Source organism: Delphinapterus leucas, chromosome 3 (assembly GCF_059928025.1).
Source record: "Delphinapterus leucas isolate spDelLeu-1000000601 "Yukka" chromosome 3, BTC_Dleu_Yukka2, whole genome shotgun sequence".
In the NCBI taxonomy this organism is placed as follows: Eukaryota; Metazoa; Chordata; class Mammalia; order Artiodactyla; family Monodontidae; genus Delphinapterus; species Delphinapterus leucas.
This window is the reverse complement of record NC_143131.1, coordinates 54,077,662-54,101,178: the sequence shown is the minus strand read 5'-3', so window position 1 is coordinate 54,101,178 and position 23,517 is coordinate 54,077,662. Positions and strand designations below refer to the sequence as shown.

General features: G+C 36.2%; 1 protein-coding gene across 9 annotated transcripts in view; it reads right to left on the bottom strand.

Moving 5' to 3' along the window:
* Positions 1–23,517, bottom strand: part of SREK1 (splicing regulatory glutamic acid and lysine rich protein 1) — a 54,547-nt gene that overhangs the window by 16,996 nt on the left and 14,034 nt on the right. For 7 of the 9 annotated variants that reach the window (XM_022596245.3, XM_022596244.3, XM_089908921.1 and 4 more), the window contains 7 exons: positions 13,174–13,338; positions 12,851–13,029; positions 11,529–11,659; positions 10,541–10,655; positions 5,360–5,479; positions 4,608–4,988; positions 424–519 (listed from right to left, as the gene is read on the bottom strand). In XM_022596245.3, the coding sequence (XP_022451953.1) occupies positions 424–519; positions 4,608–4,988; positions 5,360–5,479; positions 10,541–10,655; positions 11,529–11,659; positions 12,851–13,029; positions 13,174–13,338 (1,187 nt within the window). Of the gene's footprint in view, positions 1–423; positions 520–4,607; positions 4,989–5,359; positions 5,480–10,540; positions 10,656–11,528; positions 11,660–12,850; positions 13,030–13,173; positions 13,339–23,517 lie in introns of those variants that run through there. The other 2 variants (XM_022596247.2, XM_022596284.3) reach the window with 2 other exon arrangements.

Here is a 23,517-nt window from a genome sequence, read left to right as displayed (position 1 = left end):
CTGCTAGATAATGGAAGTTCATGAAGTTGTAAAAAGGAATGAAGCAGTACTTTCTGATAAATACAGAAAGTTCTCCTGGTAGTTAAGTGACAAAAGCAAATTGTACAACCATGTATATTTTGTTTTACCTTTTGTAGAAGATGAAAATAAAAATTACATATTTTCATCTGTACCTATATGCAAAACTGGAAGGATATACCAAAAAAAACTAATAAAGTCATTACTTGTGGGAACAGGGTAGATGGACACCTGGGTGGAAGTTAAGACCTATCATTATATAACTTTTTATACTCTCTGGATTTCTAAACCACGTAAAGACATTACATATTACTCATTCAAAATATAAAGTTAAAAAAAATAGACTGAAAAGAGAAAAATTTCCCCCTGCTTCCTCTTCAGTTTTAGCACATGCTTTCAACCTACCTCCTAGGGGATGGAGACCTAGAAGATTTCCGTTTTATGGTTTTTGATGTCCTTGGTGATCTGGAAGAACTCCTGCTCCTCCTCCTACGCCTTTCCCTGGAAGTCAAAAATATGTCATTTTAAAAAACAGTAATTTAAATAAAAGATAATACAAATACACAAAATCAAAAGGGTCCTTAATGCTCTCAAGTGAACAGTATTCTTTACAGGCCAGTTTAAACTAATGTCTTTCATGAAAATGGTCTGTTATCTAATTCTAGTACAGGTCAAATTATGAGCTGTAAATTTTACAGACCAATGAAAACATCTTCTAAGATTTCATATCAGAAAGGGTAGACGACCTCCTTTTCACCTGATTTCTTGAGTAGAAAAAATAGTAATGGATGTTTCTTTCACATTCTCTCTCAAGTCAAACATGCTCTTCCTCAGCACCTAAAGCATGTGTTGCTTATCAGATCCTTTGTCATGCATCTAGCTCCTTGCTGCCCCACTGTGGATTATTTTTTAACAAGGTAACAGGCCCTTTTCAAGAACTGAAAGGTAAATGGGCTTGCAAAATGTGAACTTTTTAAACCCAAGTATGTAGAATGTCTCTAAACATTAATTCATTTGACAGAGAAATTGCTTTTACCCCCTTAACCTACCATTTCATTATTGTTGTTCTATTCATTTAAAATTGAGCGCACAAGTTGCTTAGATGTAAGGAAATTACTTAAAACCTGGGATTTAAACATGATGAAGTCAAAAATAATTATTAAATAGATTAACAGTTTTATTATTATTAAAAACTATTTTGCTTAACACATTACCAAATGATGCATACTCTAATAAACTACTTCATTTGTAAGGGTGGTCAACTTAGAAACAATGAATTTCAAGATGTCTATTATTCAGGTGACGAGGTATATGGGTACATTTATTAAATGATTAATGTAGCCAATGACCTATCTCACAAGAAGCTCTGATAATTAGTGGCCACATAGCTGAAACAACCAAATCCTCCAGAATTCAAGTTCTCCTTATCACCTCAGTAAGCTGATTCTAGGCTAATGAAACGTTCTGTGTACATTTTTCATATGTAAAATAAAAAACTAGACAATGCTCATATGTGGTATACACAGTAGATGTTACTACCAAGAGCTCAAGAACTTTGAGAACACAAATAAATCAATTCCAACTCTACCTAAGGTTCTCTCCTCCTTTACCCAATTTTATTTCCAAGTCACCCCAAAATTATACTTCCTAATATGGAAATTAGATGATGTTATTCCATTTAATCAATGCCATTCTGTAACAGCACCTCCCTACCCCACACAAGAACCAGAAGTACTTTTTTCATAGCATGAGAATATCAGTGTATTCCAGACTTTAAGTTTACACAAAATGGCTGCTCCATCTTCAACAGTGTAACTCTTTACCTGTATGTTCAGGAAGCACTATGTACAGATGGACATCTAATAATTACCAGTTAGTGATAATGAGAGCTAAGGCTGGACAGACAGAAGCTAGAATGTCAGTTAGTCGAGAAAGAAGCTGTCAGCTCTAGTATGCAGAATTGGAGTTGATTAGGCTTACATTTAAATTTCAGTTCCACATCTTACCAACTGCACGACTGGGGTCATATTACTTTATCTGAGTCTCAGTTTTTCCAATTGAAAAATGGAGATAATAACTCGAGCCTTGTAGTTTTGAAGATCAGGATAATACCTGTGAAATACCAAGCCTAGTGTCTGGTGCACAGCAGGTGCTCAGTAAATATGTTCTCCTTCCCTTTGATGGTCTCATCCTTATTAATTGTAATTCCAAGCATTAAAAGTTTTTAAATATCAAAATTTTTCCTTAAAAATGTAGCTCAGAAGACAATGTTGGAAATAAAAACATTAAGTAGACTATTATTCTGGGCAGTTAAGAGGTTTCCCATTCACTAAACAAATCAGAGCACCTTAAAGGAAGAAAAATGCTAAAAGATAAGAAATGGTAACTCTTCAGCAAGCTCTTCTGAAAGCATAAAACATTCCAAACTGCTGAACCTTTAGGAACTAACATTAGTCAACATTTATTCTCCAGGCCCCAGAGGTTATCTAAGACCTAAGAACTGAATGTGAACATCTACACTTTCTTAAATATCAAGTGACTTAAAACGACCCATGAAAAAATTATAAACATTTCAAAGTCATCAGAAAAAGTAAATTCAACTGAATTTAAAAGGAATCGAGGGGACTTCCCTGGTGGCACAGCGGTTAAGAATCCGCCTGCCAATGCAGGGGACACGGGTTCGATCCCTGGTCCGGAGAGATGCCGCAGGGCAACTACACCTACATGCCACAACTACTGAGCCTGCACTCTAGAGCCCACATGCCACAACTACTAAAGCCCGTGGTGCCAAAACTACTGAAGCCCGCTCACCTGCAGCCCATACTCTGCAACAAGAGAAGCCACCGCAATGAGAAGTCCACGCACCACAACAAAGAGTAGCCCCCACTATCCACAACTAGAGAAAGCCCACGTGTAGCAATGGAGACCCAAAGCAGCAAAAAATAAAAATTAATTTTTTAAAAAGGAATCGAAATATTATTTGGTGTTGTGAAGGGCAATGTCTAAACGATCACACAAACACAAAGGAATGTGTGAAACACAACCAATAAAATAACTGCAATAAAGATGCAGTCTGCAAGGCTCAACTGATACCCACAGCAAATGAGTTAATTTCTTCAGGTTTTGGTTCAATGTGCTGAAATATGGCAATGACCCACTGATTTGAAGTCACATTTTAACATATACTGTTGCTTTCAACTATATACTTCTGACGCTTTTTTTTTTTTTTTTTTTTTTGCAGTACGCGGGCCTCTCACTGTTGTGGCCTCTCCCGTTGCGGAGCACAGGCTCCGGACGCACAGGCTCAGCGGCCACGGCTCACGGCCCCAGCCACTCTGCAGCATGTGGGATCTTCCTGGACCGGGGCACAAACCAGCATCCCCTGCATCAGCAGGTGGACTCTCAACTACTGCGCCACCAGGGAAGCCCCTTCTGACGCATTTTTTTAAAGCCAGTACCAAGTACTGGTTAAAGTCCTCAATTAATCTCTAAAGAGAGGAGAAGAGCTACTATACTACTATACTTCTAACTAAAGTGCAGAGCAGATGGAAAATTTCCTCTGGTTTGGTTTCCTCATGTTTTAAAACCATGATAACAGTCTTCTCACAGGCTTACTGTGAAGATTAAATAAGATCAGTCATGAAAAACTCTGCTGAGACATAAAACCTGGCATATGGTAAAGCACTCAATAAATGCTTGCAATTGTCTTCTATTAACTAGCCAAAGACTAGTATTAAGAATAAGCTGTTAAAACACAAAGTTAAAAAATTTAGGAAATATATAGTCCATTGTCTCAGAAATTATGTTCTATGAAAAACCATTTTAAAATATCTTTAAAACTTGCAAAAAAATATTTTTAAAGTATTTTTAAGATATAGTTTAACACAACTTAGGAACTTCCATTTATTTATAGTCACAATATCATCTGGAGCAACGGATGTAGATTGAGATAATCTTGAATTAAGGAAGGTCCTCATTTTGCTGATGTTACTATGGCAACCTGCTGCCACCTGGTGGCAGTGTACCTATTAATAAACAGTCCTAAGAAAAAAGCAAATCCTTAACAACAAATAAATGAAAACCAAAATTTAAACGTCATGTATTCAACAAAGTAGAGCAGTAAAAATGAACTTAGGTGACGAAAAGGACTAATACTGTAACTTTAGAAATAATTTTATATATTAAAATTTACCACATCATTCCAAAGAAATATAGACGCCTAAGAAGTCAATTTCTCTACATAAACAAAACAAAAACAAAAAACTTGCCCCTGTGATCCCACCCTCCAAGAAAATAATAAGCAGCAGCAACAGCAGCCACTGACACCACTGCCAGGTTAAAATAGTGGATTACAAAGGACAGTTAACTTTTCAAGTAATTCTGGCCAATATTCTCTCTTCCTCCTCATAGATTCAATACTGTAGCAATCCCTCTGCTAGAGAAATGTTTACTCTGCTATCAGAGGGAAATGTTCTGATACTATTGTACTGATTCCACTTGTGCACAATTATCTTTTCCCCCCAGTTAAAATTTATGTTTTCGTTTGTCATCAGTAAGCCCTTTGGTAAAAACTTTAAGCATTATCAAACCTGCTGGAACTACGAGATCTTCTTGATGCATTGTAACTTCTGGGTGGTGTTCTGGACTTTTTATCCTTCTTTCTTTTCTCATCTATCTCTTTGGATCTGTCCTTTTCTCGTTCCTTTTCTTTGTCCTGTTCCTTCTCCTTCTCTTTGTCTCGTTCCTTTTCATGCTCTTTTTCCCGCTCTCTCTCTCTGTCCTTCTCCTTGTCTTTATCTCGGTCCTTTTCCCGTTCTTTATCCCGGTCTTTATCTTTGTTTTTACCCCGTTCCTTTTCTTTTTCACGTTCCTTTTCCCTGTCTCTCTCTTTTTCCCTTTCCTTTTCTCTATCTTTTTCTTTCACTCTTTCCTTTTCCTTGATTTTTTCTCGGTTGTCTTTTCTTTTGTCCCTTTAAAAACAAAAGTAAATAAATAAATTCACAACTAAAATAATTCTACTCCCCAACAAGGACCATGTCATTCTCTTTCCTCAACAATTATCAACACAAAACAATGTATAATAGCTGTAAGACATTACATATAAATTTCTAAATAATTTATGTGTACATGAAGCTGCTAAATGAAACAATTATCAGGCTGAATTTAGTCTGGAAATCACATGAGTCATACTAACCATCAGATTCAAATCAATGACAATCGATATTAAATCATTACTGAAACAATCAGAAAAACGTTTAATTTCTTTCATTAAAAATTTAAACAACAGATTTTTAACATATGAGGTCATGAGAAAACTACCCTTAATTTCCAAAAAACTCACCGTGAACGCGAACGACTCCTTGACTTCCGCCTCTCCCTTGATTTAGAGCGTTTTTTATGAGGGCTCTTAGATCTACGTCTATCTTTTTGTCTTGAACGTGATCTATTATGGGATCTACTCCTAAAGAAAGACAAATTGTTAGAATATCAAAACTTATTCTTAGAATTTCAATTTATAAATATTTAAGGTCTTTCAAATAAGAGAATTTTAAAACCAATTCTGACAGTATTTATCAATATTTTTAAATTCTCTATTACATAATGCTTCAAAATTAGATTATCTGACATAAATTTATTTATTGAAAACTTCACCAGACATTTCATTGTCCAGAACACAAAGACAGAAACAGAAAAAGAATTTAAGTTATTTCCTATGTCAGACTTAAGTTGACAGTTTCAGGTGTGGCTTTCTTTTGCTAAATATTACATGGCTCAATTAGAACAGACAACTTCTCCCATGGTCCAAATTTTCATACCAAAAATTGTCTTTAACTCTTGACTTGCATGTAATATTACTGCTTGTGGCTATAACTTATCTTTGACAGGGAGTAGTGGTTATATGGTTCAATGGTTTCTATAAATGACTGTGTGCTATTTGTCATAACACGTACTAAGAAGAATGCATAGGGAAGCACAGTACTAATGATGGTGCTAGTGTGACAGGAAACCAAACATCTTACTCGTGAGTTAAAGCTAAATATAAGCAAATGTTGAATTTGCAAAGCCTTGATTTTATTACCTAAACAAAGCTATTAAAAGAAACCTTTATTACTGGCATTCTTGGAGGAAAAATAACTGTTTTTTTAAATTCTGAAATTCTCTAGGCTCCTTTCCCAACTGAAATAATAGCTTATACAACGTGACATTTTTCATAATGAGGTATCCTAGGAACTATTTACTTAAATGTAACCAAATTGAAAGCATACAACTTAAACAACAAAGTGATGAGACTCACCGGCTTCGCAGTTAAACAATCTGGCTCTGACTCTCAGTTCTGCCACACAATAGCTGTGAGAACTCTGGCTAATCACTCAACCTCTCTAAGCCTGAGTTTCTTCATCTAAGAAGTGGAGTAAGAATCATACCTATACCTCCTAGAACTGTCATGAGAATTGGAACAGATGATATACGGAAAACTGCCTAACAGTTTTGAGTGCAGGGCAAATGATTAAAAATCCTATCTCAATATCTGCATCATCACCATTATTAACAATTAACATAAATGAAAACTTTAAATTGTATCTCTATTTATTCCAAGGGGTCAAATGAACATCTACAAGTATGCCTTATATAATTAAAACTCATCTTGATAGTAATATCTTCATGAATTAAGTTAAAACAAATATCTATAAAATATAGTTAAATGCTTGTGCTATGCCATGAAACCAGAAGTCTCCAGACAATCCTCAATTAAGTAATGATCTTGTTCTTAAAACACATTTTTCAGTTAGTTAAAATTTGTTTTCCAACAGCTAATTTTCAACTGAACCACTCATCTATTATACACTTATCTTCATACCTCATTTTTAATATATGAAGATAATTCGTAGTTTGTTGAAACCTTTATCACTAATAACCTAAGAGACACAAGGGTCAAGTAGTAGCTATCAGGGGAAAACTTAAAAACTTATAACATTTTTAGTCCATTTACAGACATCCACATGAGGGTAATAATGTTTTAAAGAGCCTTTGCTTCTATGTACTTAATAAGTCTTAAGATTTCTATTCTAGTTAACCTTGCTAAAAAAAATAAATAATAATTTTGTTTGCTTCAAATAGCACTTTCCAATCTTAATTAAATAAACTCCTTTAAGAAAATTAACCATAGCCATAACAAATAAAAGTTAATAATAAAAAAGCACTGACCACTTGGCTTCCCACCTTATCCTGTGGGTCCTCAGATTTGAAAGTCACTGCTCAAGAGTAATTATTGTATTTCAATTTTGACATTAAATACTTCATGTCTGTCTCACCCACTAGTTGCCTACAAGTTTTCTATTAGGAAAGCTAAAAGCTTCAAGTCAAGAGCAAATCTAATCCAACCAAAGATAAAGATTTGAGCTATCATTAGCAGCTGTCATTTTAACATGATGTACAAAATTGCATTTATAAGTTAAATTGTAAATAAAGAGCAACTTACCATTATGTTGCATCAAAGTTCATTTGTAAGTCAGCTGTTTCCCATTAAAATATTATAAAATGTCTTATAGTTCCTATGCTGGTCTGTAAAGGTTACTTAACTTTAAAATATAATAGAGTACTACTACCCACCTTTTCTAACACTGTCCCTATGAAAAAAACACATATAAAAATTTGGACAGAGTGGAAACACATCTTCCCAGTTCTAGCCAAGGTCATAGTAACAAATAACTATTTCCTCCCTCCTACAGAAAGAAGAAGGAACAGGGAAAGAGTCAGGGGAAAGTTCTAGAAGTATCAGAACACTAAGAAGGTGGGGCTTCAAGAACAAGGGCTCCTGCAACCCACACTCCTGCTAGGTCTAGTGGGTCAGAGCCAGAGCTGAGGGTATCCAATCCCACTAGAAGAGGAGGGGAAACCGAGAAATGCTTGCCATCCCCTACCGGTGGAGAGGGGGAGGGAGTTCCATAAGTCAAATGGTTTTGGGTGAGGAATTTCTTTTCTTTTCAACAAAACTCATCCTCTTTTTTATTTCTTTATGACCTTAGTAAAGGCTTCTTGTGTTTATATACACCATGTATAAAAACAGTATATGCTGACAAAAAAGACATACAGGCATACCTCAGAGTTATTGTGGGTTTGGTTCCAGACCACCGCAAAAAAGGGAGTATCACGATAAAGCGAGTCAGGAATTTTTTGGCTTCCCAATGCATATACAATTTATATTTACTCTATACTCTAGTGTATTAAGTGTGCAACAAACAATGTACATACCTTAATTAAAAATACTTTATTGCTAAAAAATGCTAATTGTCATCTGACAATGCAGGGCTGCCACAAACTTTCAATTTGTTAAAAAACCACAATATCTGTGAAGCACAATAAAGCAGAGTAAAATAAAACGAGGTGTGCCTGTGTGTATGGGCGTGTTTGGGTGTGCGCGCCAGCCAAGAACAATTAATTTCTAATGTTACATAATTAGATAGACCTCCATGAAATCACTCCCATGAATAAGAATAATTAACAAATTTCATTTTAGACAGAATAACCCTTCCTCCACTAACCCTTGGAAAGGGAAAATATCCCAATATACTGAAAACGATAAGAGTAAAAACCTTAGTTAAATTATTTGTCCCAACAGAGAAAGCTTCACAGAAATTATCAAGGAAAAAATGTTAATAATCAAATTTTGCTTTTTTTCTGCCTTAGAAAACCACTAAGGTATTAGATTTGGAGCATGGCCCTTATAACACAAAGTAAGATTTAAGTCATTGCTCTTTTTCTTCCTCAGAAAAGTTATTACTCTTCAGCTCAATTCTGTATTTTCTTGATCTCCTTTACCTTCACCACCCTGTTGACCTATAGAAATATCCATAATCTAGTACCACTGATTCTATACCACTTTCCTTCTCCAATTCTGGCTTTGCTACACTGTCTTATTCCTTGTACATGAAACAACTTCCTTCCCTTGGACATGAATTTGCCTTACTGTAAGGCCTTGGATAGAGATAGAGATTAAAACCATATTCCAAAAGGAATTCTGCAAGTAATAGTAGAGACATATACACGAGTAGAGAGCTGAAGTATAGTTTGCTAAAGTCTAATTAAGAATATCTGCAACTAGGGATTATCATACTAAGTGAAGTCAGTCAGAAAGAGATGACGAATACCATATGATATCACATGTGGAATCTAAAATATGATACAAATGAACCTATCTATGAAACAGAAACAAAATCAGGGACATAGAGAATAGACTGCTGGTTGCCAAGGGGGAGGGGGATGGGAGAGGGGAGACGTGAGAGTTTGGGATTAGCAGATGCAAACTGGTATACATAGAATGGATAAACAACAAGGTCCTACTGTATAGCACAGGGAACTACATTCAGTATCCTGTGATAAACCATAATGGAAAAGAATATGAAAAAGAACATATATATATGTATAATTGAGTCACTCTGCTGTACAACATTGTAATTCAAGTATACTTCAATAAAAAATAAATTAAAAAAAAGAAGATCGTATTTTCCTATCTCATTACCTCAATCTTGATTAGCACAGAAAATCAAGACTAAACTGAGCTTGCTGGTGAGGTTCAACATAGGGCATACTGGTTCCTTTTTTCCCTCCCCTCAAATCCTCCTCCTTCTCTAATACTCCCAACAAACATGCACACTCACATGCACACACACTTTTCTCTGCCTCTTCTCTTTAGAGAGTATGCGTATGTATGCACATGTAACATGCAATTAGGATCCACTGCATACATGTTTACATTTCAGTAACAGCCCCCTTCACATCTTAAAGAAGACAATAAAACTTATTTTAGACATGACTCTTAGGTTACTTCCAATCAAGATGGTGTTGCAAGTTTATATCTTGAGATCCCCTTTGCACCAAACACAAAAGATTTTAAAAGAACTTCAAAATGACAAAGCCACGCTCAAAAATAAGATAAACAGAACAGAAATAGAGCTTAAGCACAACAGTTGCAATTAAAGCTGCAAGTTACTCCTATGTTTCAGGTCCCAAAGTGGGTGGAAGAGGCTCTGAGGCTCTTATCACCAAGAGTACAAAGATTTAAAGTACCCCACTTGACACACAGTATTGGAGAAGGGTAACTACTTGAAATCAAGATCTGGGGTGGTGCTCCCCAGACCTTGAGGAAAGTGGGGGAAGAAAAAAACAAAAAAGCTGCAACAACTTCAGCAATATTTTCAGCATCAGATGTTCCCTTTATGAAGAATGAAAAATTTCTGCCAGTTCTGTATAGAGACTAGTTTACTCTTAGAAAAATCAGGAATAGAACATCTTAAGATAGAAAACCAACTTCTAAAACTAAAAATTAGTTGAAATTATATATTAATTACATAAAACTTCATTCTTTAGCATTACAATTAAAGCAATATCTAATGGTAACCATACTCCTTGGTGAACACCAGTGAAATTTCTACACGCTGATACTTGGACAAAAACTCAGAAAATCTTAACCACTGTAAATACAAAACCGAAAAAATTTAAATATGACAGTAGAAATTCTCACCTGTGTTTTGACTGTGATCTTTTCCTTCTAGAACGGGATTTTGAGCTAGACCTGGATTTTGAACGAGTGTGGGAACGAGATCGACCGCCTTTTCTTTCATTGTTCTTTCCAGACTCTGGGAGGAAAAAACCACTTTGCAGTGTAAGCTCAGAACAATTAAAGATCCCAGTTAATAATCAGGCACAAGTGGAATGTACCACATATAGTGCAAGGGGCCTACTCTCTGTACATCCTCCTCCTGTGCAATTATCCTTCAGAAACATCCAAGAAAGTCATTGCATAAACTCGTTGAGTGCAGCCACCCTGCAGCAGTACATATAAACCAGATGATTATAAACAGCTGTTCGTAGTATTTTGTTGCTGCCATAATGTACGATTATAACATGTCTGTAATTCCTATGACAGTGATTTTAAATCCTTTTTCCATTTATTTTCCTAGAATTGAAGCTTAAATTCTAATTTAGAATATTTGCTCAAATGTAAAAAACCATCTAGACATTTTTAGGTTGGATTTCTAATTTTAGTTAGCAACACAAAAGTTTGAAAGGGTGTTCCTTTACCATGCTAAAACAGGCTCTGTAGTTTTCTTAACTCATGGGCTCTCTTTTCTATTTTTAAAATTAAAACTTTGAAGGAAAAGTGAATCTGCTTAATCATAACATTTAAAATATTTATTCTTGTCTTTAGCCTCACAATAATATTTACACTTTGCTTTAAGCAAATCAGTTCTGCGTACTGATTTCGCTATTAAAATATAAAGAAGTGATTAACTCAAGCTAATGTACCTCAATTCAGTATCATGGAAAAAGATATTTGTGCTAAATAGTTCTTCAACCTTTAACACTAGTTAAGTCACTTACTCTTTCTTGAGTTTCAGTCTTCTTGTTTGTAAAATGAAGGGACTGAACAGATAATTTCTAAAATTCCTTCCAGCTCTAAGATTCTATGATCTTCAACTATGACCTATGTAACAACGCTATGGCCTTACCTGGTTCGATAGCTGCTGAGATAAAGGACTGAGCCTCTCGCACTCGCTTCATTACTTCTTCTAACTCCTTAGCTGCAGCCTGAGGTGTCATCTCAGGGGGTTTTACTATTGCATTGTTGGAGTGATTTATTCTAAATTAAAAATATTAGCATATCACAAATACACACCATATTTTACAAAACATGAAACAACTAATTGCTTATATGATACAGATATTTACAAATCTGAGGACATCTCAAAAGCACATTTAGAATAATATAGCTAAATACAGAATAACCAAAACCAACCTCAAAACCATGATTTATCTCATTCCCATCTGCCATCATCTCTTGCTAACAAAGGCAAAAAGCAAGGGAAAAAAAGAAAAACTGAACCCTAGCTAACTTCTTTAACAACCTAAATAGGCCAGGACAACCGCGTCTCCTCACAGCTTAGAGTTATAAATAAATTAAAATGGTGACACCAATATTAAAATGAATCACTTCTAAGATTATAAAATTTTGTTGATAACCTCTGCACCCTGGGAGGATGAAAGGGAACCTATATATCATGTGCACCATTTTAATCCACCCTGGACCATGGCCTAATCATACAGCTTCAAATATGGGAGGAATCTGATAAAACTCTTCCTTTATGGGTAACAGTGGTTTCTCTGATGCACATAAATGAATTTGGTGTGTCTCCCTTCACCATGGTGAAAACACAGCATTCACTAAGAACAGTTTCTTATCCCTTAATAGCAGACTCCTGATCAAACTGTATAATTAAGGCAATTATCTACAGAATTCAGATAAAATTGGTGCCTCAATAATGTGCATGAAATAGAATTTCTGGTCTTGAGTACCTGAAAGGCTACATCAACTTTTCATTTTGCAAACAAGGATGTGAGCAAACCTTAAAATGTATAATTTAAAACATTTCTGGGTACTTTCTTCCTGAAATTTTGGATTTACCAAAATTCTTATTACTATATTACTGTAAGTTCTACCCATATGTTAAACTGCCCATTAGTCTAGTGTAATAATGCAAAACCAACCTAACTTGTTAAAGATTATGGAAAAAGACCTACAATCAATATGTACGGTATAAAAATGTTAACTTTAAATTAGACCTTATGAAATAGAAAATAAGATGCCTTCAAATGTAACTTTAATTTAAAGGCTAAAATGGTAAATATCTCATGTGTTTCATTTATACTTAACACAAAGTCTTCCTTTCCACAAATTGCCAATTACTATTAAAAAGAAAAAAAAAACTGCATTACATCAAAACCACAAAATTTTTTCAAAATCATTAAAATTTCTTTGTTTAGTGTTTCTTACTTCAGTGGCCTGTCTCCAAACATAACTCCATTAAAAGCAAGGGCCCTTGGTACAGAATTTTGGTCTGCAAATTCCACAAAAGCAAACCGAGTCGGCTGAGTCTCATCACCTGCCATCCGCACAAACTTCACTTCTCCAACTTGTTTAAAAAATTCAAGTAGCTGATCAGCTGTTGTTGTCTGAAGAAACAAAGTAACACTTTAATAAAGTATATTCTTCTTTAAAAAAATTCAGGTAAATACTACTTTATCAATTGATACGATTTTTAATAAAGGGAAAGGAATAAGAGGTCCCACCACTCAATTTCTTCTTATATTAGTTACCTGGGAATTCAAATTGCCAACATAGACTGTTCTCCTAATTTCATCAATTTTGGAAGGATCCACATTTCCCATAAGTGGTGGCTGTGGTATCTCTCCAAGTGTTGCAATATTGGGGTCTAGTGCTGCTGCTGGTATAGCTCCCAAACTGCTAAGGGAAACACCCAGCTATAAAAAAATTAAAAAAAAAAAGAGCAGATATTTTCTATTAGTGTCAAAAATTACCATTCTCTAATCTTGAAGAATATTGATCAACTCAGTAAGAATGGGAAGAGACTAGGGACTCCTAATTTAAGCCAGGTATATATCTGAATTATTCAGAGTAAGGTCACAGTAGTTTTCAATGTAATTAGAAATACAACATATTTCTTAACTATCTGGGTATTTTAATTACTTCTAACCTTGACACTAAAAACAAACAGTCCATTCTCATTATCTGTAGTACTTATGTCCAATAAAGTTTGCCATGAAGACTGAATTATTAAATACTGAAATCGCTGCTCCTAGGGAAGAAACACAGGGCTAGGTTCCTATGAGCCTCTGGTCATAACACTTTCATCAAGTGATAAATAAATGACCTTGTTTTATGTGTGCTTCTGTTTAAAAATACCTTAGTTAGTATATATTATTGATTCATTAACATTAAACTCATGACCAGCAGCATGATCAACTCATGCCTGAATGAACCTTATCTTACATAAGAATTTTCTCTGTAAGGTACATCACAGGCTTCCAACACTTAGGAACACTAGACAGAACTTTAGCACTATGCTGGGGGCCAATTTAAAGAGCAAAACGACCAACATAAAGCACAAAAATGCAAAAAACATGACACTCGACACACCACACACAAAAAAGTTATTTACACCATTAGAGCTGAAATAAGAAGGCAGGGCATTGCTCTGTTTGAACTCATCTGAGAATGAACTTATCAAGCAACTCAATTTTCTCCTCATTCTATTTGTGTTGATGAATAACCACAAAAGCACCACAAGTACTGATTTTGAGATTTCAAATAAATTTTAGCTAGTATGTGAATTCACAAATACAGAATTCACAAATAATGAGAATCAACTGTACCTCGGGTATTCAACAACACTGTGAATTCCTAATACTTAACAATAATCAAAGCACCTAATTTTTGCTAGGTTATTAACTCAATTCTCAGAACAGCCCTAAGAGATAGATATTAATATTACACCAATTTCACAGATAAAGACAAAGTCTTACAGAAAATAATTTTCCCAAAGATACTCAGCTAACACGTGGTAAAACCAGGGTACCAGCATACACAGACTAAAATTAAAACAGGGACAAAGTTTACCTAAGAAAAGAAACCTAAAATATTAAACCCTTACTTATACTACGGTAGGAAAAAGATAAAAACCTTTGAATGATCTTTCATAACATTACTAAAATCAGTTTTTAGTTTAAGCATTAAGAAACACATTTTTAATGTGAATTTAAACTTGAAAAGATCTCAGAATTTGAAAATGAAAAATTTTGCAGAATTCACAAGGCTTTTCAAGGAAAAAAAACCCTGCAACTTTCATTTCCACTTTTGCAATTTAAGTCAAATAAGTTAACTGACTATATATTGTTATATTGTTGCAAAGCTACTAAAATTTAACAAATGTTAATAACACTTCCTAAAGGTGAAAATACTAGTTTATGAAAGAGTGTCACTTATGCTTACCATAGCAACCCATGTGTGATCGTTTCAAAACATGTCAAATCAAGTTTTACCTCCGCTTAAAACCCTTTACAATAAAATTCAAACTTCCTTCTGTGGCCTAAATAGCCCTACACCATCAGTGCCCTATCTATCCCTCCAATCTCAAAACACCTACTACCCTGCTGCCCCCCCACCCCGCCACCCTGCCTTCACAACCATTCTGCACCTGGAACACACAAGTTTTTCTCACTTTAGGGTTTCTCACTTGGCATTCCTTCGGCCCTAGAAAGCTCTTCCCCTAGCTTCTGCTGGCTGAATCCTTCAACCGCCAGGTCAATCACCCTCTCCAGGAGGCTTTCCCTCACCTTACGTACAGCCTCATTTACTCCCTACTACACCACTCTGGTTTTTTTCCTTCATAGTATTTATTACAATCTGTGGTATCTTGCTACTAACAGATCTTATATTTTTTGCTGTCACCATTTCAAGTTACCATAATGTTGTAGAAAATACCTTAGTTCAAAACAGGTGAATGGCCTAGCCTCCCTCCACATGTTGCGTCTAATCACACTCCTTTTTCCCCTACCATGTCTTTGATAGTCTAACTAACATTCACAGATGATTGAGGGTCATACCTTACATTTTTTTCTACCGTGCAAGAGAATTATTATATACAATTAAGCTAAATCACAAATATGAGTCTTATTATTTGTCAGTTTTGCATGGATTTAAAACAGGCCTTTCCTAGTATTCCCAGCTGTCAATCCCTTTGACCTACAAATTTCTTCACTGGGACATACAATTATAGATCTCTAATGGGCCTTTCCAAATCATCTAATCCAACTCCTTTGTTTCTCAAATTTAAAGATCATTCAGTCCTGTTTTTAGAAACTTTTCCTGTCTCTCTCTCTCTCTTCTTTGCACTATACCATTCTTCGACACTTGCGTCATTTAACATGGTAATCACCAATCACATATGGCTATTTGAATTTTAATTAAAATTCAGTGCCTCAGTCACACTAGCCACATTCCAAGTGCTCAAGAGCCACATGTTGCTAGTGGCTTCTACACTAGATAGCAGAGATACAGACATCTCCATCATAGCACAAAGTTCTACTGAATGTGGCTGCACTATAACAATAAAACTACCCTTCTTTAGATTAGCCTATTTTCTAGCCCTGGTCTAAAGGACCTAAATACTTAAGTTGCCCTTTCAGTGTTTGAGGGGGTAAAGATGACCTGACTCCCGATATAAAACTTTTGCCTTCTGACATAGAAACCTTGGCCTCCCTGGAGATGTGATTTTTAAATAGAAAGAAACCTCATGAAAGGTTTCACTCTTATGAAAGAGTAAAACTTTTCAATGTCTGGAAAGAAATGTTCTAGGCAGAGGATAAATAAGTACAACAGCCCTGAGACAGAAATATGTTTGGCATATCCAAAAATCAACAAAGCCAATAAGACTGAAATAGAGGGGAGCCAGGAAAACAAGTAGGAAAAAAAAGGTCAGAGAGGTAGCTAAGAGCCAAATCACGGGCCACCTTTCCCCTGTTTTCTACCTAAAATTATTCTTCATGAATTAAGCTTTATAAAAATACATATCTTGGGCTTCCCTGGTGGCGCAGTGGTTGAGAGTCCGCCTGCTGATGCAGGGGACGCTGGTTCGTGCCCCGGTCCGGGAGGATCCCACGTGCCGCGGAGCGGCTAGGTCCGTGAGCCATGGCCGCTGAGCCTGCGCGTCCGGAGTCTGTGCTCCGCAACAGGAGAGGCCACAACAGTGAGAGGCCCGCGTACCGCAAAAACAAAAAACAAAAAACACGTATCTACGGCTGAATTAAAAGGAATCATTTCCCCTCATGGCAACAAATTAAATAATAAAAACTTTCTCTTCTTGATAAATAAAACCTAAAAAGTTTCAAGATAGCAAGACAATACTTTCTGAGGAGGGGGGAAAAAAGCTGATGATCCAGGAATTAATCTTAAAATATACCAAAACATACCCAAAATAAAATTTTTAGAAAGCCCAATTCAAATGATCAGATGTTAAATTAAAAACCATTTACAGATCAGGACCTTCCAGATGGTGGAGGAATAAGCCCTGGAGATCACCTTCCTACCCGCAAATACATCAAAAATAAATTTACATGTGGAACAACTCCTACAGAACACCTACTAAATGCTGGCAGAACACCTCGCACTTCCCAAAAGACAAGAGACTCCGCACATACCAGGCCATGTGGCTGACAGGGTGCTCTGACCAGGTATCAGGCCTGAGCCTCTGAGATGGGAGCGCCGTGCTCAGGACACTGGACCACTTTCACCTCCCAGCCCTATGTGCCATCAATCGGTGAGAGGTCTCCCAGAGATCTCTCTCAACGCTAAGACCCAGCTCCACTTATCTACAAGCAAACTCCAGTTCTGGACATCCTATGCAAAACAACTAGCAAGACAGGAACACAACCCCACTCATTAGCAGAGAGGCTGCCTAAAATCAGAAGTTCACAGACACCCCAAAACACACCACCAGATACAGTCCTGCCCACCAGAAAGAAAAGATCCAGCCTCATCCTCCAGAACACAGGCACCACTCCCCTCCACCAGGAAGCCTACACAACCCACTGAACCAACCTTACCCACTCGGGGCAGACACCAAAAACAACAGGAACTACAAACCTGCAGCCTGCAAAAAGGAGACCCAAACACAGTAAGTTAAACAAAATGAGAAGACAGAGAAATACACAGCAGATGAGGGAGCAAGGTAAAAACCCACCAGACCTAACAAATGAAGAGGAAACAGGCAGTCTACCTGAAAAAGAATTCAGAATAATGATAGCAAAGATGATCCAAAATCTTGGAAATAGAATGGAGAAAATACAAGAAACATTTAAAAAGAACCTAGAATAAACAAACAATGATGAACAACACAATAAGTGAAATTAAAAATTCTCTAGAAGGAATGGACAGTAGAATAATTGAGGCAGAAGAACAGATAAGTGGCCTGGAGGATAAAATAGCGGAAATAACTACCGCACAGCAGAATAAAGAAAAAAGAATGAAAAGAATTGAGGACAGTCTCAGAGACCTCTGGGACAACATTAAACACACCAACATTCGAATTATAGGGGCCCCAAAAGAAGAAAAGAAAAAGAAAGGGACTGAGAAAATATTCGAAGAGATAATAGTCAAAAATTTCCCTAATATGGGAAAGGAAAGAGTCAATAAAGTCCAGGAAGCACAGAGTCCCATACAGGAAAACCCAAGGAGAAACACGTCGAGACACATATTAATCAAACTATCAAAAATTAAATACAAGGAAAAAATATTAAAAGTAGCAAGGGAAAATCAACAATTAACATACAAAGGAATCCCCATAAGGTTAACAGCTGATCTTTTGGCAAAACTCTGGTAGCCAGAAGGGAGTGGCAGGACATATTTAAAGTGATGAAAGGGAAAAACCTACAACCAAGATCACTATACCCAGCAAGGATCTCATTCAGATTCGACAGAGAACTTAAAAACCTTACAGACAAGCAAAAGCTAAGAGAATTCAGCACCACCAAACCAGCTTTACAACAAATGCTAAAGGAACTTCTCTAGGCAGGAAACACAAGAGAAGGAAAAGCCCTAAAATAAAAAACCCAAAACAATTAAGAGAATGGTAACAGGAACATACATATTGATAATTACCTTGAATGTAAAATGGCTTAAATACTACAACCAAAAGACACAGACTGGCTGAATGGGTACAAAAACAAGACCCATATATATGCTGTCTACAAGAGACCCACTTCAGCCTAGGGACACATACAGGCTGAAAGTGAGGGGATGGAAAAAGATATTCCATGCAAATGGAAATCAAAAGAAAGCTGGAGTAGCAATTCTCATATCAGACAAAATAGACTTTAAAATAAAGACTATTAGAAGAGACAAAGGAGGACACTACATAATGATCAAGGGATCAATCCAAAATGATGATATAACTACTGTAAATATTTATGCATCCAACATAGGAGCACCTCAAAACATAAGGCAAATGCTAACAGCCATAAAAGGGGAAATCGACAGTAACACAATCATAGTAGGGGACTTCAACACCCCACTTTCACCAATGGACAGATCATCCAAAATGAAAATAAATAAGGAAACACAAGCTTTAAATGACACATTAAACAAGATGGACTTAATTGATATTTATAGGACATTCCATCCAAAAACAACAGAATACACATTCTTCTCAAGTGCTCATGGAACATTCTCCAGGACAGACCATATCTTGGGTCACAAATCAAGCCTTGGTAAATTTAAGGAAATTGAAATCGTATCAAGCATCTTTTCCGACCACAACGCTATGAGGCTAGATATCAATTACAGGAAAAATAGACTGTAAAAACTGCAAACACATGGAGCCTAAACAATACACTACTAAATAACCAAGAGATCACTGAAGAAATCAAAGAGGAAATTTTTAAAAACCTAGAAACAAATGACAATGAAAACACGACAGCCCAAAACCTACGGGATATAGCAAAAGCAGTTCTAAGAGGGAAGTTTATAGCAATACAAGCCTACCTCAAGAAACAAGAAAAATCTCAAATAAACAACCTAACCTTACACCTAAAGCAATTAGAGAAAGAAGAACAGAAAAAAACCCAAAGTTAGCAAAAGGAAAGAAAGCATAAAGATCAGATCAGAAATAAATGAAAAAGAAATTAAGGAAACAATAACAAAGATCAATAAAACTAAAAGCTGTTTCTTTGAGAAGATAAACAAAATTGATAAACCATTAGCAAGACTCATCAAGAAAAAAAGGGAGAAGACTCAAATCAACAGAATTAGAAATGAAAAAGGAGGAATAACAACTGACACTGCAGAAATACAAAGGATCATGAGAGATTACTACAAGCAGCTATATGCCAATAGAATGGACAACCTGGAAGAAATGGACATATTCTTAGAAAAACACAACCTTCCCAGACTGAACCAGGAAGAAATAGAAAATATGAACAGACCAATCACAAGCACTGAAATTGAAACTGTGATTAAAAATGTTCAAACAAACAAAAGCCCAGGACCAGATGGTTTCACAGGTGAATTCTATCAAATATTTAGAGACACGCCAACACCTATCCTTCTCAAACTCATCCAAAAATAGGAGAGGGAAGAACATCCCCAAACTCATTCTATGAGGCCACCATGACCCTGATACCAAAACCAGACTAAAATGTCACAAAAAAAGAGAAATACAGGTCAATATCACTGATGAACATAGTTGCAAAAATCCTCAACAAAATACTAGCAAACAGAATCCAACAGCACATTAAAAGGATCATACACCACGATCAAGTGGGGTTTATCCGAGGAATGCAAGGATTCTTCAATATATGCAAATCAATCAATGTGATAAACCATATAAACAAATTGAAGGATAAAAACCATATGATCATCTCAACAGGTGCAGAAAAAGCTTTCAACATAATTCAACACCCATTTAGGATAAAAACACTCCAGAAAGTAGGCATAGAGGGAACTTACCTCAATATAATAAAGGCCATATATAACAAACCCACAGCCAGCATCACTCTCAATGGTGAAAAACTGAAACCATTTCCACTAAGATCAGGAACAAGACACGGTTGCCCACTCTAACCACTATTATTCAACATAATTTTGGAAGTTATAGCCATGGCAATCAGAGAAGAAAATGAAATAAAAGGAATCTAAATTGGAAAAGAAGTAAAACTGTCACTGTCTGCAGATGACATGATACTATATAGAGAATCCTAAAGATGCTACCAGAAAACTACTAGAGCTAATCAATGAATTTGGTAAAGTAGCAGGGTACAAAATTAATGCACAGAAATCTCTTGCATTCCTATACACTAATGATGAAAAATCTGGAAGAGAAATTAAGGAATCACTCCCATTTACCACTGCAACAAAAAGAATAAAATACCTAGGAATAAACCTACCTAAGGAGACAAAATACCTGTATGCAGAAAACTGTAAGACACTGATGAAAGAAATTAAAGATGATACAAACAGATGGAGAGATATACCATGTTCTTGGATTGGAAGAATCAACATTGTGAAAATGACTCTACTACCCAAAGCAATGTACAGATTCAATGCAATCCCTATCAAACTACCACTGGCATTTTTCACAGAACTAGAACAAAAAATTTCACAATTTGTATGGAAACACAAAAGACCCCGAAAAGCCAAAGCAATCTTGAGAAAGAAAAACAGAGCTGGAGGAATCGGGCTCCCTGACTTCAGGCTATACTACAAAGCTACAGTAATCAAGACAGTATACTACTGGCACAAAAACAGAAATATAGATCAACAGAACAGGACAGAAAGCGCAGAGCTAAACCCACACACATATGGTCACCTTATCTTTCACTGGACAGCTACATGTAAAAGAATGAAATTAGAACACTCCCTAACACCATACACAAAAATAAACTCAAAATGGATTAAACACCTAAATGTAAGGACAGTCACTATAAAACTCTTAGAGGAAAACATAGGCAGAACATTCTATGACATAAATCACAGCAAGATCACTTTTGACCCACCTCCTAGAGAAATGGAAATAAAAACAAAAATAAACAAACAGGACCTAATGAAACTTACAAAGTTTTTGCACAGCAAAGGAAACCAAAACAAGACGACAAGACAACCCTCAAAATGGGAGAAAATATTTGCAAACGAAGCCACTGACAAAGGATTAATCTCCAAAATATACAAGCAGCTCATGCAGCTCAATATCAAAAAAACAAACAACCCAAACCAAAAATGGGCAGAAGACCTAAATAGACATTTCTCCAAAGAAGATATACAGATTGCCAACAAACACATGAAAGGATGCTCTACACCACTAATCATTAGAGAAATGCAAATCGAAACTACAATGAGGTATCACCCCACACCAGTTAGAATGGCCATCGTCAAAAAATCTACAAACAATAAATGCTGGAGAGGGTGTGGAGAAAAGGGAACACTCTTGCACTGCTGGTGGGAATGTAAATTGATACAGTCACTATGGAGAACAGTATGGAGGTTCCTTAAAAAACTAAAAACAGAACTACCACACGACCCAGCAATCCTACTACTGGGCATATACCCTGAGAAAACCATAATTCAAAAAGAGTCATGTACCACAATGTTCACTGCAGCACTATTTACAATAGCCAGGACATGGAAGTAACCTAAGTGTCCATCAACAGATGAATGGATAAAGAAGATGCAGCACATATATACAATGGAATATTACTCAGCCATAAAAAGAAACAAAATTGAGGGCTTCCCTGGTGGCGCAGTGGTTGAGAGTCCGCCTGCCAATGCAGGGGACACGGGTTCGTGCTCCGGTCTGGGAAGATCCCACATGCCATGGAGCGGCTAGGCCCATGAGCCATGGCCGCTGAGCCTGCGCGTCCAGAGCCTGTGCTCCGCAATGGGAGAGGCCTCAACAATGAGAGGCCCGTACCGCAAAAAAAAAAAAAAAAAAAAAAAGGCAACAAAATTGAGTTATTTGTAGTGAGGTGGATGGACCTAGATTCTGTCATACAGAGTGAAGTAAATCAGAAACCGAAAAACAAATACCATATGCTTACACATATATAGGGAATCTAAAAAAAAAAAAAAAAAGGTTCTGTAGAACCTAGAGGCAGGACAGGAATAAAGCATTCGTAGATAATAGAGGACACGGGGAGGGGGAAGGGTAAGCTAGGACGAAGTGAGAGAGTGGCACTGACTTAATACACTACCAAATGTAAAACGGACAGCTAGTGGGAAGCAGACGCATAGCACAGGGAGATCAGCTCCGTGTTTTGTGACCACCTAGAGGGGTAGGATAGGGAAGGTGGGAGGGAGACGCGGGAGGGGATATGGGGATATATGTATACGTATAGCTGATTCAGCAGAAACTAACACAACTTTGTTATATGGCAGAAACTAACACAACATTGTAAAGCAATTATACTCCAATAAAGATATTAAAATAAAATAAAAGGCATTTTCCTCCCATGGATCACAATACAGGTCTCCAGCAGAACAGTGTCATGTGAAAATCCTAAAATTTTGCACTTCCAAGTTTCAAAAACCACTTTTATAACTTGGATAAACTATAATCATAAAGTTTACTGGTTCACTCCCTAAGAACCCAGTACCAAAAAGTAAAACACAGCTTTCAATTAATGTGAGTTCTGTATTTGTCTTGGATTTATTTTTGAAGAAAAATGACTCTTATTTAAAATAAATGACCAGAATCTTTTATTTAAACCAAGAACCCAGTAACAGCAAATCTTTTTTTGACACCACTTGGAAATCACAAATGAGGCATTAAATTACTATTTAATTCTGCTAATGAAAAATATTTTTGCCATGTTTTTACCATGTTACATTTTCTCAGTATCAGACAAATGCTTCTCTGAGATATTTTTCCCATTACCAACGGTGTAAATCATTTCAAATTTTTCAAATGGATTTAGTCCTCCTGAACTGGGAAATATAGTTACCTAGATTCTCCAATTCCCTATGCTATCTAAAATGCTGAATTTCAATTACTGATTTTCTAATGAATAATATATTTCAGTTCTCAACTTTAAATGAATCCCCAATTACTTCATAAGCAATTCCAAAAGGCAGTTCAAGTCAGTAACATGGGGAAA